This window comes from Chlorella variabilis (assembly GCF_000147415.1).
Source record: "Chlorella variabilis unplaced genomic scaffold CHLNCscaffold_2, whole genome shotgun sequence".
Classification (NCBI taxonomy): domain Eukaryota; kingdom Viridiplantae; phylum Chlorophyta; class Trebouxiophyceae; order Chlorellales; family Chlorellaceae; genus Chlorella; species Chlorella variabilis.
Window position 1 is genome coordinate 840,408 of NW_005435086.1, and position 12,264 is coordinate 852,671.

Consider the following 12,264-nt stretch of genomic DNA (forward strand, 5'->3'; position numbering starts at 1 on the left):
GTTCGCTCCCGCTCCACTGCAGCCAGCAGTGCGCCCAGGTACTGCACGCAGCTGCAGCGGCCGCCCGGAAAGTCTTGCGCCGCGTGTGCCAGGAACGGCAGCTTGCGCAGCGTACGCCCGCTGAAGCCGTCGGCCGCTCGTGCCGCCTCCAGCAGGCGGCAGCTGCAGGGGCAGGAAGCCGGACCAGAGAAAGCATGCACAAATCAGCAGCAGACATTACGTGCTGCTGACGGTGCCTGCCTGGCAAGCTGCTGCCTGTAACCTGCCCGACCTGCCGACCGATCCCGCCCCACGTTTTCATGGGAGTTGCCCTTGAAAGCAAGCACCCGGTGACAGCTGCCCGGGCCAACCTCACCTCAGGTGGCTGGCCTGCGGCTGCTCCGTCTCCTCGTCCATGCTGCAGCAGCTGCCGCCCTGGCCGCAGGCGCCGTTGGACCCATTGGCGATCCCATTGGCGGCCGCAGCTGCGCCATGGCCGCCCTCCGGCGCCTCCGCCTGGCAGCAGGCGTCGGAGAAGGGCTGCAGCGGCGTGCCGTCTGTGATGATGCCCGCCTGCTGCAGCTCCGCGATGCAGGTGCGCAGTATCTCGTACCTGCGCAAGGCGGCAGCATGTGCGGCGCTGTATGGGGCCAACTGGGCTGTCTGGAGGAGCGCCTCCGGCCGAGGGCCGCACCCAAGGGGTGATTGCAGGCCCTGGAGCAGGACGGGTTCACCGGCGCCACCTACGTGTGCCTGCCTGCGTGCCAGCCTGCCCGTCCTACACTGTCCCACCCACCGAACACGCTCTCCCACGCCGCTTCGCCTCACCTGGCCTGCAGGTTGGGGTTGCCTATGTACGCCTTGATGTCGGCTCGGTCCACAAAGGCCAGGTCAATGGCCTCTGTGATGTTGCTGGTGGTCAGAACCTGGGCAGGATGAAAGGAAGAGGGGCAGGGCGGCAGGCAGGCAGGAAGGAGGGTAGAGCGCATGCATTGGCAGGCAGATCATTGGTCACGTGCGGCTGCCGGGACAAGAGCCTGCCCTCCTGTCTGCAGCATCGCAACCCAAAACACACAGATGCGCACATGCCAGACAGGCAAACACATTCACACACACCCTCCTCCCACCCCACCATGACGTTGGGCGCTGCCTTGAGCTGGTCCAGGCGCGTGAGCAGCGCATTGACAGCGCGGATGGCGTCTGCGGGCTCCGACCCGCTCACCGCCGCCTTCCTGCACCACGGGCCGAGCAGCACGGTAGGTGGAGAAGTAGATAGGCAGGCAGGCGGGCAGGGAGATGAAGAGACTGGCGGCGAGTTGATGAGAGCAGCGCGAGGCCGGGCAGGTGGCAGGGCGCCGTTATGCACCTGGCCGCCGTCAAGCTTTCCACCTCGTCTATCAGCACAAACACCAGCGCATCAGGCTCATCCACCACCTCCTGCAGCACAGCGCAGCGCGGCGCGTCGCAGCACGCACATGGCGCAGCAACGTTTCAGGGAGCAGCTGCCTCGCTGGCCAGCTGGGGAGGGGCACCAAGCGCTGCTGCACGCATGCATGCTGCGACAAATCAATCCACGAAGACGGATGGGCTGTGGCTGGAGACAGGCTGGCACGGCCCTGCTGCGCACCTGGATCTTGGCAAACAGGCGGGACACCAGCTTGCCGCTCTCGCTGAACCACTTGCTGAACAGGCTGTGGGCGTTGACCTCAATGAGCACGCCGTGGGTGTACCTGCACAGCGCACAGCGCAGCTCAGGTACATCTGCTGTACTTGCGCAGCTCTCAGAACATGAATCCATCCGATCATACGTGTCGCTACTCGCTGCGTCCCCTGCGTCGCATGCTGGCCCGCCCTCCCGCCCCCACCCACCGGCCCCCCAGGCGAATGGTCAGCTTCTGTGCCAGCGCCTGGCACAGGCTCGTCTTGCCGGTGCCGGGCGGGCCGTGCAGCAGCACGACGCGGTTCCAGCTGATGAGCTGCGGGTTGACCCTGCTCTCCGCAAACAGCAGCGCCGAGGTGGCGTAGCGCAGCAGGCGCTGCTTGATCTCTGCCTCGTAGTAGAGCGCCTCCCACTGGCCCTGGAACTCTGCCGCGGGCAGCGCCCACTCGCGGTGCGAGGGGGCGGCATCGTCGCACTCGTCGTCGTCTGCGGGTCCCTCGGCATCCAGCTGGTAGACAAGCACCTGCGGGGAGGAGAGAAGAGTGGAAAGCAGGGTGGGCAAGCAGGGGCATAGGCAGGGAGGCAGGGAGGGCAAGGCAGGCGAGCAGGCGGGCGAGGTGCAGCGGGAGGGTTGCCTTCTGCTGTTGCATTCCGTCGCTGCGCCTCGGTATGGGAGACGCGAACTGCCCCGCCATCTGCTGGCGCACGCAGCAGCTGCGCCGACCCGCTGCTGCCGGCGCCCCAGCACAGCAGCACGGAGGACGATGTGGGGGCCCGCTCCCCTGAATCAACCCCAGCACACAGCGCCCCCCAGCACTCACATTCCACGCCACGTCCCACTGCAGCAGCAGCTTGCCGGGCGGCAGCTTGTCCCCAACATCCACCACCCGCATCGACTCCACGTGCGCATCCAGCAGCGGGTGCTGGCCGGGGGGCGGCGCCAGCTGCGCCTCTGAGTAGCGGATGGACGACAGGCTGGAGAGGAAGGCCAGCGCGGCGGCCTTGACTGCTGGCAGCTCTGCCTGGCTGTCCTGGGTGAGCAGCACCTCCACGTTGAGCACCACCTTGTCCTCGCCCTGCTGCACCCCTGCCGCTGTGCCATTCATGGCAGCGTGCATGCTGTCTCAGCCCTGAGCACACCCAGCTGCCTGTCGCCAGCTGCCGCGCCGCTCCGCCCGCCGCGTTGCTGGCGCCGCCAGTCCGGGTGTGCACCGCGGTGGCTAGCCTGGCTCTTTTGCGGGCTGCAGGGCCAGTGGCCGCCGTGTAGCCTGGCAAGTGCAGCAGGAATGGGCGATTTGTGTGCTTGAGTTGGGGGCGACGTGATCGGGCGAAGGGGCACCTGGGTACAAGGCTGCAGGGCGCTATGAGATGCCGGATCACTTGCTGGAGTCGCCAGGCAGCCTCAGCGGCGGCCCATTGAAGTACGCCTGTACATGGAACCCATGCCACCCTGAGGGCTCCCGAGAGCCGGGCAGCCTTGCTCACGCGCTCCCACCCTCGTGCCGCAACTTCCAGTCGCCCGCCATCGCCCCTGCGTGGCTCCAACGCGCCCAGCGCCCTGCGCTCCCTCGAGAACCCCGGCCGCCTGGCACCCACTTGCTGGCAGGCAGCCATGACCACCACCACGGCGCCCGTGGTTACCAGCCCCCGCACGGGCGTGCGGCTCAGGAGCGTGCCAACTAACAAGAACACCGAGTGGCTCAACCAGAAGGCCGCCTGGTGCTTCTACATCATCCTCATAGTGTTGTGCTGGCTGGTGCTGGCCTCCTGGACCGACCCCGGCATGGCCTGGACCTATGTGCACCTGGGCCACGGCGCCATCACCTACTTCCTGCTGCACTGGAACAAGGGCTCCCCCATCCAGGACGACCAGGGCATCTACGACAAGTGAGCTGGGGGGATGCCTGGGCGTTGTGCCGCGACGCTGCACCACTGGGCAGTCAACCTGTCGCATGCCTCCCGCCGCCTTCGCTAGCGGTGTACTGCCACACTTGTGCCGCCAGTTTGCTCTGCATGCTGCTCCGCCTTGCTGTGGACCCAACCGCCGTGCTGCTGCCATGCAACCGAGCCACTGCGCTGCTGCTGATCGCTCGCCATCTCCGCACTCAACCCAACCGCTCGTCAACTCACGCTGGCCACCCACCCCTCTTGCCCTGTCTGGCGCTTCCGCAGCCTCACGTTCTGGGAGCAGATTGACGACGGCGTGCAGGGCACCGCCACCCGCAAGTTCTTCACCGTGGTGCCCGTGGTGCTCTTCCTGCTGGCCTCGCACGGCGCCGACTTCCGTCGCCAGCCGCTGGGCCTCAACCTGCTGGTGGTGGTGGTGCTGACGATAGCCAAGATGAGCGGCATGCACAAAGTGCGGATCTTCGGCATCAACAGGGACTGAGGCGGAGCAGCAGCTGATGCGGGCAACTGTGGCAGCTCGCCCTGGTGCTGATCGCCCAGCTACCTGCCAGCTGCCCCCTCGACTCTTTTCCACCGGTCTTAGCGACAGAAAGCCGCAACGGCACTTTTTGGGGCGCACCAACCGCCCACCCGGCGCCCGTGTACCCGCCATCCACCGTGTATTCAGCAGACCCGTCCTCTGGCCCACACCTTTCCCGCCACAGCACCGCTGCTCGAACTGCTTGCGCCCTCTCCTTCCAGCTTACCATTCTGCAGCTAGTTGCTCCCATTCGCACCCCATGACTTATGCCGACCAAGCGCCGACCGTTTTCCTTGCCTTTGCCTGTGACCTGTGACCGACGACCATGAAGCGTGCATGTCTGCCGCCCGCCCGGTGCCCAAACTCAAAACCACCAGCTTCCCGCTCCCGCTCCCCGCTTTTTGTTTCCGTCCCACCGTCTATCCTCTTCTTTTTCTCAGCGCACCCATCAGAGTGGCCAGTAGCACATTGCTCTGCATCTTCTATGCCCATGCATGCCTCGGAACATATGCCTCAATGTAAGAACGCCCAAAACCAGAAGTCTTGGACGGCGTTGGCGGGAAGAAAGTGGAGGAACGTGCATGCAGCTGTGAGAATGGCTGTTTGCCTGGCTGCCTGGCTGTTGCTGTGGTTCGTTGCTGTAGCAGCCATGAAGGCCAACGCCCGTCTGGTGCTGCTGCTGGGGCTGTTGATGGGCGCCCTCCACCAAGGTGAGCTAATCCTGCCTCCCTGGGCACCTCTGCACCTGCTGTTCGTGCTGCAAGGTCGTGTGCTGCCTCAGAACTGGGCATGAGGAGACGCCGGCGGCAGCCCTCCCGCCGCCTGGCCTCTTGGCTTATTCCTTGGACCAGCCAAGCAAGCAGGCCTGCGTAAGCTTCTCCTTGCAGGCACAGCCGCGCCCAGGGAAAGCCGCCGCCTGCAGCAATTCACCAATGCCGGCGGCGCCCCCGCCCCCGCTCCACGCCCCGAGCAGCGGCAGGGCACCATCGCGACCGATGGCGGCGCTGGCCAGGCCGCCCCTGCTCCCACGCCCGAATCGGCTCCACAGCAGCCCGCTCGCGTGGCTGCCGCTCCCGTGGCCGAGCCTCCAGCAGGCCAGCGCATCACAGGCAAGTTGGCCCACTGCGTGCGGCCCCTGACTGGTGCCCTGTGCTGCCATGGCTCGCCTTCCTTGCGCTGATGAGTCTGCCCGCATCACATCCCGCCGCTGGTTGCACCCGCCTGCTGCAGCCCTCCCCCCTTCCCCAGAGCGCGCCCCTCCCGCAGGCGCCCTGCCGCCTTCCGCCTTTGCCCCAAGCGCGGAGCAGGGCGGCAGCGGCGCCCCGCCCCTGCCACCCGCTCCTGCTGCCGAGATTGAGCCCATCCAGCCCTACGTCCCACCTACCAGCTCCAACCCCACAGGCATGGCTGCAAAACGTCCAGGCTGCTGGCACCGGCAGCTGGCTCCTTTTCCTTGAGCCGCCGCTCTGTTTGCCTGGCCGTGAATCACTTGCTGCCCTGCCCACCTCCTGCACCGCGCAGTGGCCAGCGCGCAGGGCATCCAGGCCGATGTGGCTGCCGGCAACACCGACGGCGCCGCCCAGCAGATCGCTGACAGCGTGAACAGCGGCAACGCCGACGTGGTGGCCGCCGCCACCGCCCTGGCCGCCACCGCCGGCACCACCTCCGAGTTTGCCCAGGCCGCCTCGCTGGCGGTCACCATGTATGGCGCCTCTGCTAGCGCTGTGGCTGCCGCCATGTCTCAGGTACGCGCCGCTGGCGCCCGCCCGCGCAGCCCTGGCGGATATGCATCTCAGCACCACGCGCCATGCACAGCGGCAGCCGGTGCATGCGGCCAGCAACACACAAGCTTCCTTTCTGGCGCTGCCCTTCCTGGCGCCATCCCTGCCTGGCTGCCTCCCTGCAGGGCTCTGGCGGTACCGTCGACCCCGCCTCCCTGTCCAGCGGCAATGCCGCCGCCGCCTCCAGCGCGGTGGACCAGGGCATCCAAGACACCGTGACGGTCATCGTGCAGACCTCCGCCACCGCCATCAACGCTGCCAGCACGGCCACGGCGCAGGCGGTGGCCGACGCCGCCAACCAAGTGTGCGCGGGCGGGTCGGTGGAGGCGGCTGCCCAGGCTGCAGGTAGGGAAGCGTTCTCCAGCGCCTGCATCTTGTTTCCTTCCCTTGTTCATTGCCCATGCTTATCATGCTTCTTCTTCTTCTGCTGCTGCTGCTGCTGCTCGCAGCCACTGCCACAGCGTCTGCCACAGCGACGGCGGTGGCGAATGCCACGGTGACGGTGGTGACCACCGGCCAGGCCTCCGGCTGCGGCACCGCGAGCTCCACAGGTGAGATGGGAATGCATGCAGGTGCGCTGAGGCCTCTTGCCATAGGCCGGCATTGATTGCCTGCATCCCTCCCTTGTGCAGCAACCGCGGTGGCCTCTGCGGGGGCTCAGGTGAGGCAGCAGTCGGGGCCATGGTGGGAAGGGGCAGCCCCCAAAGCTTGGACGCTACTGACCCTCGCCTGCCCCTCCACCCTCTCCCGCAGGCGGCCAGCTCCGCCATCGCCAGCGTCTCCTGTGCCTGCTCCCAGGCAGTCTCCTCGGCCACAGCATCCGCCATTGAGCAGAACATCGCCGTGGCTTCCGTTACGGGTGAGCTCTGCGCCTCTGTGCGGAGGTCGCAGGCACTATGCGCTGGTATTGGAGCTGCTCACACGCTGTGCCGCCCACTAGGCTGCCTGAGAGGGCCGCCTGGCACCCTGCCGTGCAGTCACCGCCACGGCATGCGCCGCTGATGGCAGCTCTGCCACGGCCTCGGCGTCTGGCAGTTCGCAGGCCACTGCCGTGGTGAGAGCATGTCGCAGCGCGTGTGGCATGGCCAGGAACGGCAGCGGGCACGCCGACAATACCGACTTCTGCTCAATCCCTGGCTTGCTGTGCAGGCTGATGCTGCGTCCTTCACTTATGCCCAAGTGTTCTCTAACCTCCAGGCCTGCCAGGCCGCACCTCCCGCCCCGGCCCCGGCCCCGGCACCCGCCCCCGGCCCCGCCCCGTCTGGCGGCCCCAGCTGCTTTGGCTTCGTGCGCCAGCAGTGCTGCTCCGGCAGCGCCCCCCAGCAGTGCGTCTGCGGCCTGGCCGGCAACTTCTGCAGCTATGTCAAGGTGAGGAACGGGCGAGAAGGGGCCTCCGCTTGGTGGCATGCAGCTGCCTACATGCAGCTGCTGCCCAGCGCCTCAGGTGAGCACAGGGCGACCGCTCGCTGGCACCACAAGGCTGATGCGCTTTCCTGTGCGCCTGCCCCACACCGCCCGCAGGCCTCCAGCAGCCCCCTGTCCTACGGCGTCCGCGGCCTGAATGGCCAGGCGCTGCCAGGGTCTGTGTGCTTCTGCTGAGCGCCTGCCGCCAAAGGGATGGACGGGTGCTGTTCTGCTCCACAGCTGCTGCCGCTCGGCCCAACCTGGTGCACGGCCCAACCTGGTGGACGGCACCATTCTCCTCCTTCCGTCCTCCCTGTCTGATTGAGGCACATTGCGCTCTCAATGTGCCAGCCACCTGTTCATCCATGCCGCTGCCACCACCTCGCGCATGCCGTCACACTGTTCATACTACCTCCCTGGGCCCTCCTCAAGACCTGTTCAATAGCTAGCGTGACAGTGTGTGGTCACAGTGCGCTGCAAGTGTGAGCGCAGTGCAGACAGTGCTACATGACGCGCAGACAGGGGCAGCGCGGTAGTGGAGTGGGGGTGGGGATCTCATGCCTTTGCATTTTGCATCAAGGCAGGGGAAAACAGCCCGGTAGGCACCATGGGGCAATAATAGGTCAATGTGGAGCGCGGCGGCACAGAGTGTATGTGCTGCCACCGCACCCACGGGAGCGGGACACGGGCGCGGCGGTGAGGCCGCACGAGAGCTAAAGCAAAAGACAGAAGGAGCTGAACGGGAAAAAGGGCGCAGCAAATGAAATTGCTGCTGCGCGCTCGGGGGAGCTGAGGCGTTAGGGGAAGGCGGGCCGCCTGGAGCAAACAAAAAATAAACAGGGGCCCGGGCCGCCGGCCGGAGCGAGCGCGGGGGCAGCAAAGGAATTGAGGGGCGGAGCAGAGGGGAGGGGAGCGGGCCTCTCCCCTGCGCCCTGGCGTCTAGGGGCACTAGGGGCGCCGCTCACGCGGCCGCCGTCACCTTCTCCTCGTTGCTCTTGCTGCCAAAGCTGACGTTGACGGACTTGGAGTCCTTGGCGCGCAGCGCGTTGGAGCGCAGCAGCGAGCCCACCGTGTCCACCAGCAGCTTGACGTCATCCAGCGGGTTGCCGGGCACGACTGCGGGCGGGAGAGCGAGGGGGGAGGGGGAGGAGGGCGGGGTGGGGGTGGGGAGCCGGGTGGGGAGCAGGGCACAGCGCCGCGGGGCCTGGGCTGCAACAATGGCGCTTGCCCCCAAGCCCACACGCGCGCATGCGCGCAGACCCACAGCGCCACCACCGGGGTATCGGGCCGGCCTGACGCACTCTCAAACGCACAGGCCCTCGCCAGCCTGCGCTGACACGCACCCTCCATACACACCACACAGCCCCGACTCGCCCCCCCAGGCTCACCCGTCTTGTACAGGTACGAGTCGAAGGTCATCTTCTGCACGTAGTTGGACTCACACATCTCCACAAACGCCTCGCGGGCCGGGTTGGAGCGGTAGAACACCTTCTGCAGGATGTCCAGCACCTTGTAGGTGGCCCTGCGGGGAGGAAAGGACAGGAAAGCAGGGGCGTGGGTGGAAGAAGGAAGGAGGCGTTGAGTTGGCAGCAGGCGCGGCGCGGGGAAGAGGCCTGGGCGTGCTGCGCTGCGCGGGAGGCAAGGAAGGCATTCACATAGTGCACATAACGAGGCAGACGCGTGGCGGTGTGCATTGTCATTAAGAAAGCGAGCCGGCACCCACCAGTACTTGCGGTCAAACTCGTCCAGGTAGTTGCGCAGCGCGCGCTCGCCTGCGGGGAGGACAGCAAGGAAGGCACACACGGTGAGGGAGAGGGATGGGGGCAGGTGCAGCGGGCGGCCGCCGGCGGGGATGGCAGCAGGGAGAGCGGCGGCAGCGGCGCTGGGCTGGACGCCGCGCCCCCATCCGGCAGCTGCTGCCGGCAGCAGCCCCGCCCCGCCCCGCCCCGCATGCGCAGGTGGCGGCAGCCTGCGCAGCCAACCCAAGCGCCCGCCCACGCACCCGCCATCTTCTTGCCGCCCTCCGACGCCTTCACCAGCGCCTCGCCCGCCATGCGCCCGCTCTTGGCCGCAAAGTAAATGCCCTCGCCCGAGCACTTGGTCACGTAGCCGGCGGCGTCGCCGACCAGGGTCACGCGGCCCTTGACGCGGCGCGGGCGGGGGTGCTCTGCAGGAGTGCGGGGACATGGGGCGGGGTGGGGTGAGGGGCAGGGCAGGGCAGGGCAGGGCAGGATAGAGCAGGGAAGGGCGGGCGAACAAACAGGTGGTGGCTGCGGATAAGAGGCGTGTAGGCAAGCCGGCGGCGGCCGCAGGGCTCCGCCTCCAGCGCTCGGCCGCGCCCTCGCGCTGCCAGCCCCGAGCCTGCCCCGCGTGCTCACCGGGGATGGGGTGCGCCTCCACGCGGATGATCTGGCCGCCCTCGGTCTTGACCTTGGCGCGGTCCCGCGTGGCCTGCTGGTACTGCTTGATCGCGGTCTTGTTGACCACGGTGCCGGTACCCACCGCCACGTGGTCGTACTTGGGGAACACCCAGCCGTAGAAGTCTGGGGACACGTCGTCGCCCACATACCTGCGCGGATGGGTGGGGTGGGGTGAGGGGGTTTGGGGGGAGCGGACGAAGCGGGAGATCAGGGGGCAGCGAGCGAGGCACAGGATGGTGCAGGGGCCGGGGGGCCCACGCCGAAGCGGCTACTTGCTCGCTTTTGAGCTCGGAGGCCAGCTCAGCGCCTGCACCAGCTCAGCGGCGGCAACGCAAAGAAAGAAAGCAGGAAAAGAAAGCAGGAAAAGAAAGGAAGGCAGCCTCACATCTCGGCCAGGTCCTTGTAGTACTCCATCTTGTCCTCGGGGATGCGGATGCGCTCCTGCGGGGCGGCAGCAAACAGGCAGGGGTCGAGGCAGGCTGGCTGGAGGGCTGGCAGGGCGAGAGCGATGCTCGCGCGGGGCACCGGGCCCCTGCCCGGCCGGGGCCAGCCTATGCGACAAAACAGCACCCGCTCTCCGTTGCCGACATGTGGCGATGCCATGCTTTCCTCCAAGCCCCCCAGGGCCCCCACCTGGAAGGCGATGGCGTAGTCGTACTCTCCCGCATCAATGTCCTTGGCCACGCGGCTGTTGGCGCCGTCGGCGCCAATCACCACATCCACCTCCAGCGTGCTGGGGGTGCCCACCTTGTCGCCTGCGGGGGAGAGCGGGAGGGCGGCGGCACGCACGCAGGGTGGGCGCATGCACTGCTGCCGCGCCAGGCAGCGATCGGCGGCAGCTGCTGCGATCCACGCGCGGCAGGCGGGCCAGGGGCCCGGCTGCGCTGCTGGCCGGCTGGTGCTGCCGGGCGCGGTGGCGCGCTGCTGGCTCACAGCTGGCTGCTGCCGCAGCGGCCAGGCCCGGGCGGCAGCGCGGGCATCGCAAGGCGGGGCGGCGCATGCGGCAGCGGAGAGCAGCGCAGGCAGCGCAGCACAGCACCGCCCATGGCAGGAGCAGGACCCCGCGCACTTGTAGGTGCTCACCCTCGTTGTACTTGTTGTACCGCAGGGTGATGGGGCCGTCGCCCTGCTGCTCCATGCCCATGTACAGACCGTTGATCACGTTGGCGCCCAGCTTGGCGGCACGCTTGCGCAGGAAGTCGTCAAACACCTGCGGGGGGCAAGGGCAGGGCGGGAGGGAGTGACGGGAGCTGAGCGGAAAGGAGGAGGGAGCGCTGAGCGGGGGCCAAAGGATCAGGAGCAGAGCCGGGAGGGGGCAGGCGGCGTAGCGCCACGCCCCGGGCGGGGCCGCACCTCGCGGCGGCACATGCCGATCCACTCCTTGTCGTTGAGCGTCTTGCCCACATCCACTTCGCGGTTGGAGGGGGAGATCATCTTCATCTTGGTCACGCGGCGGTCGATGATCTCCATGGGCAGGTCAAACTCCTCCACCATGCAGATGGGGATGGCGCCGCCGCACGGCTGCAGCACATGGGGGGGGAGGCGTTGGGGAGGGAGGTGGGCGGGAGGTCGGAGGGGGCAGGCGCGGCTTGGCACTGCTTGGTTGGCCTCTGCGGCCATTGTTTGTAATTGCCGTGGCTGCCAGGAGTGCTCAGGCTGGGGCTGGTCTCAATGGCAGAGGCCAGCCGCGGTGATGGCTTGCCGACGCTGGGCGCCACAAAACCAGCCCTTTCGCAAACCCACCTTGCAGTTGTCCATCTTGCGCTCAATCAGGAAGGCCTCCACGCCGCCCTTGGCCAGGGACTGCATCAGACAGTGGGGTGGATTTCCAGTCAGCGCTGGGGCTCGCAGGGCTGCCCTTGCCTGGCGGCGGCGGCGGGTGCGATATTTTCTGCGCCCCGCCAGCCTGCTTCCATCTCCCCCTACCTCCGCGCAGCAGGCGCCCGAGGGGCCGCCGCCGATCACGGCGACGCGCAGGGGCCGGTCCAGCGGTGTTCCATCGCGCACAGCGAACACCTTGAGGGCAGCAGAGCGGGAGGCGCCCTGCTGCTGCTTGCTGCTGCTCTGAACAATGCTGCGGCCCAGGAAGGCGTGCTTGCGCTGCACGGAGGCGCCAACAAAGGCCTTAGCAGATGCCCTGGGCGCCTGGCGCTGGGCCGGGGCGCTGCACACGGCCACCGCCTGCTGAGCAATTGCTGACGCCATGGTGGGCTAGGGAGGGAGCGGTTTGGGCAAATGCAAACACACCGCCGGGCCTCACCCAGATGATCCTTGCCTGCTGCGTGCTGTGTCTCTGGGTAATAACGGCAGGCTGCAGCAGAAAGCCCGGCTGCAACCTGCATGATCGCAGGGCATCATCGGCACAACCATGGCTGGCTGGTGTGTGCGCCACCACCACACCAGGACACATGTGTGTCCCCCATCCTGGCCGGTCTGCGGCTCAAGGCGGCGCCTTTACGGTGTCGGCAGGCATGGCATCTGGCGCCATGATGTGTGCGCCCGCTTGCAGTCCAGTGCAGCTGGCGCTGGCCGACAGAGCGGCGCCAACTGGTGCAGGCGGCACCCCGCTTGCAGGAGGGCACAGCAGCGAGC

The 12,264-nt window shown here is 67.5% G+C and overlaps 4 protein-coding genes across 4 annotated transcripts; 2 read left to right on the forward strand and 2 right to left on the reverse strand.

Annotated features, from left to right (window-relative positions):
* Positions 1 to 77: 77 nt before the first annotated feature.
* On the reverse strand, positions 78 to 2,712 carry CHLNCDRAFT_8480 (hypothetical protein; the record flags this gene model as incomplete). The annotated part of the gene is made up of 8 exons (XM_005851377.1): positions 78 to 162; positions 437 to 592; positions 808 to 905; positions 1,112 to 1,211; positions 1,346 to 1,416; positions 1,607 to 1,709; positions 1,849 to 2,162; positions 2,461 to 2,712. Coding segments are annotated over 8 exons (1,179 nt in total), but the record flags the coding sequence as incomplete, so codon positions are not given.
* Positions 2,713 to 3,150: 438 nt separating this feature from the next.
* On the forward strand, positions 3,151 to 4,597 carry CHLNCDRAFT_29488 (hypothetical protein). Its single transcript, XM_005851089.1, has 2 exons — positions 3,151 to 3,526; positions 3,812 to 4,597. The coding sequence occupies exons 1-2, from the start codon at positions 3,252 to 3,254 to the stop codon at positions 4,026 to 4,028; spliced, it is 492 nt and encodes a 163-aa protein (XP_005851151.1). The 5' UTR covers positions 3,151 to 3,251; the 3' UTR covers positions 4,029 to 4,597.
* A 119-nt stretch (positions 4,598 to 4,716) lies between these two features.
* CHLNCDRAFT_137760 (hypothetical protein) lies at positions 4,717 to 7,447 on the forward strand (the record flags this gene model as incomplete). The annotated part of the gene is made up of 9 exons (XM_005851090.1): positions 4,717 to 4,777; positions 5,589 to 5,812; positions 5,974 to 6,193; positions 6,298 to 6,399; positions 6,481 to 6,509; positions 6,602 to 6,707; positions 6,826 to 6,902; positions 6,998 to 7,216; positions 7,370 to 7,447. 9 exons carry the CDS (start codon positions 4,717 to 4,719, stop codon positions 7,445 to 7,447), a joined length of 1,116 nt encoding a protein of 371 aa, XP_005851152.1.
* A 779-nt stretch (positions 7,448 to 8,226) lies between these two features.
* Positions 8,227 to 11,902, reverse strand: CHLNCDRAFT_29491 (hypothetical protein; the record flags this gene model as incomplete). The annotated part of the gene is made up of 11 exons (XM_005851378.1): positions 11,599 to 11,902; positions 11,416 to 11,475; positions 11,026 to 11,193; positions 10,756 to 10,882; positions 10,306 to 10,427; positions 10,058 to 10,113; positions 9,631 to 9,821; positions 9,255 to 9,419; positions 8,976 to 9,024; positions 8,641 to 8,774; positions 8,227 to 8,368 (listed from the first exon to the last, which is right to left on the reverse strand). Coding segments are annotated over exons 1-11 (1,491 nt in total), but the record flags the coding sequence as incomplete, so codon positions are not given.
* Positions 11,903 to 12,264: the final 362 nt, after the last annotated feature.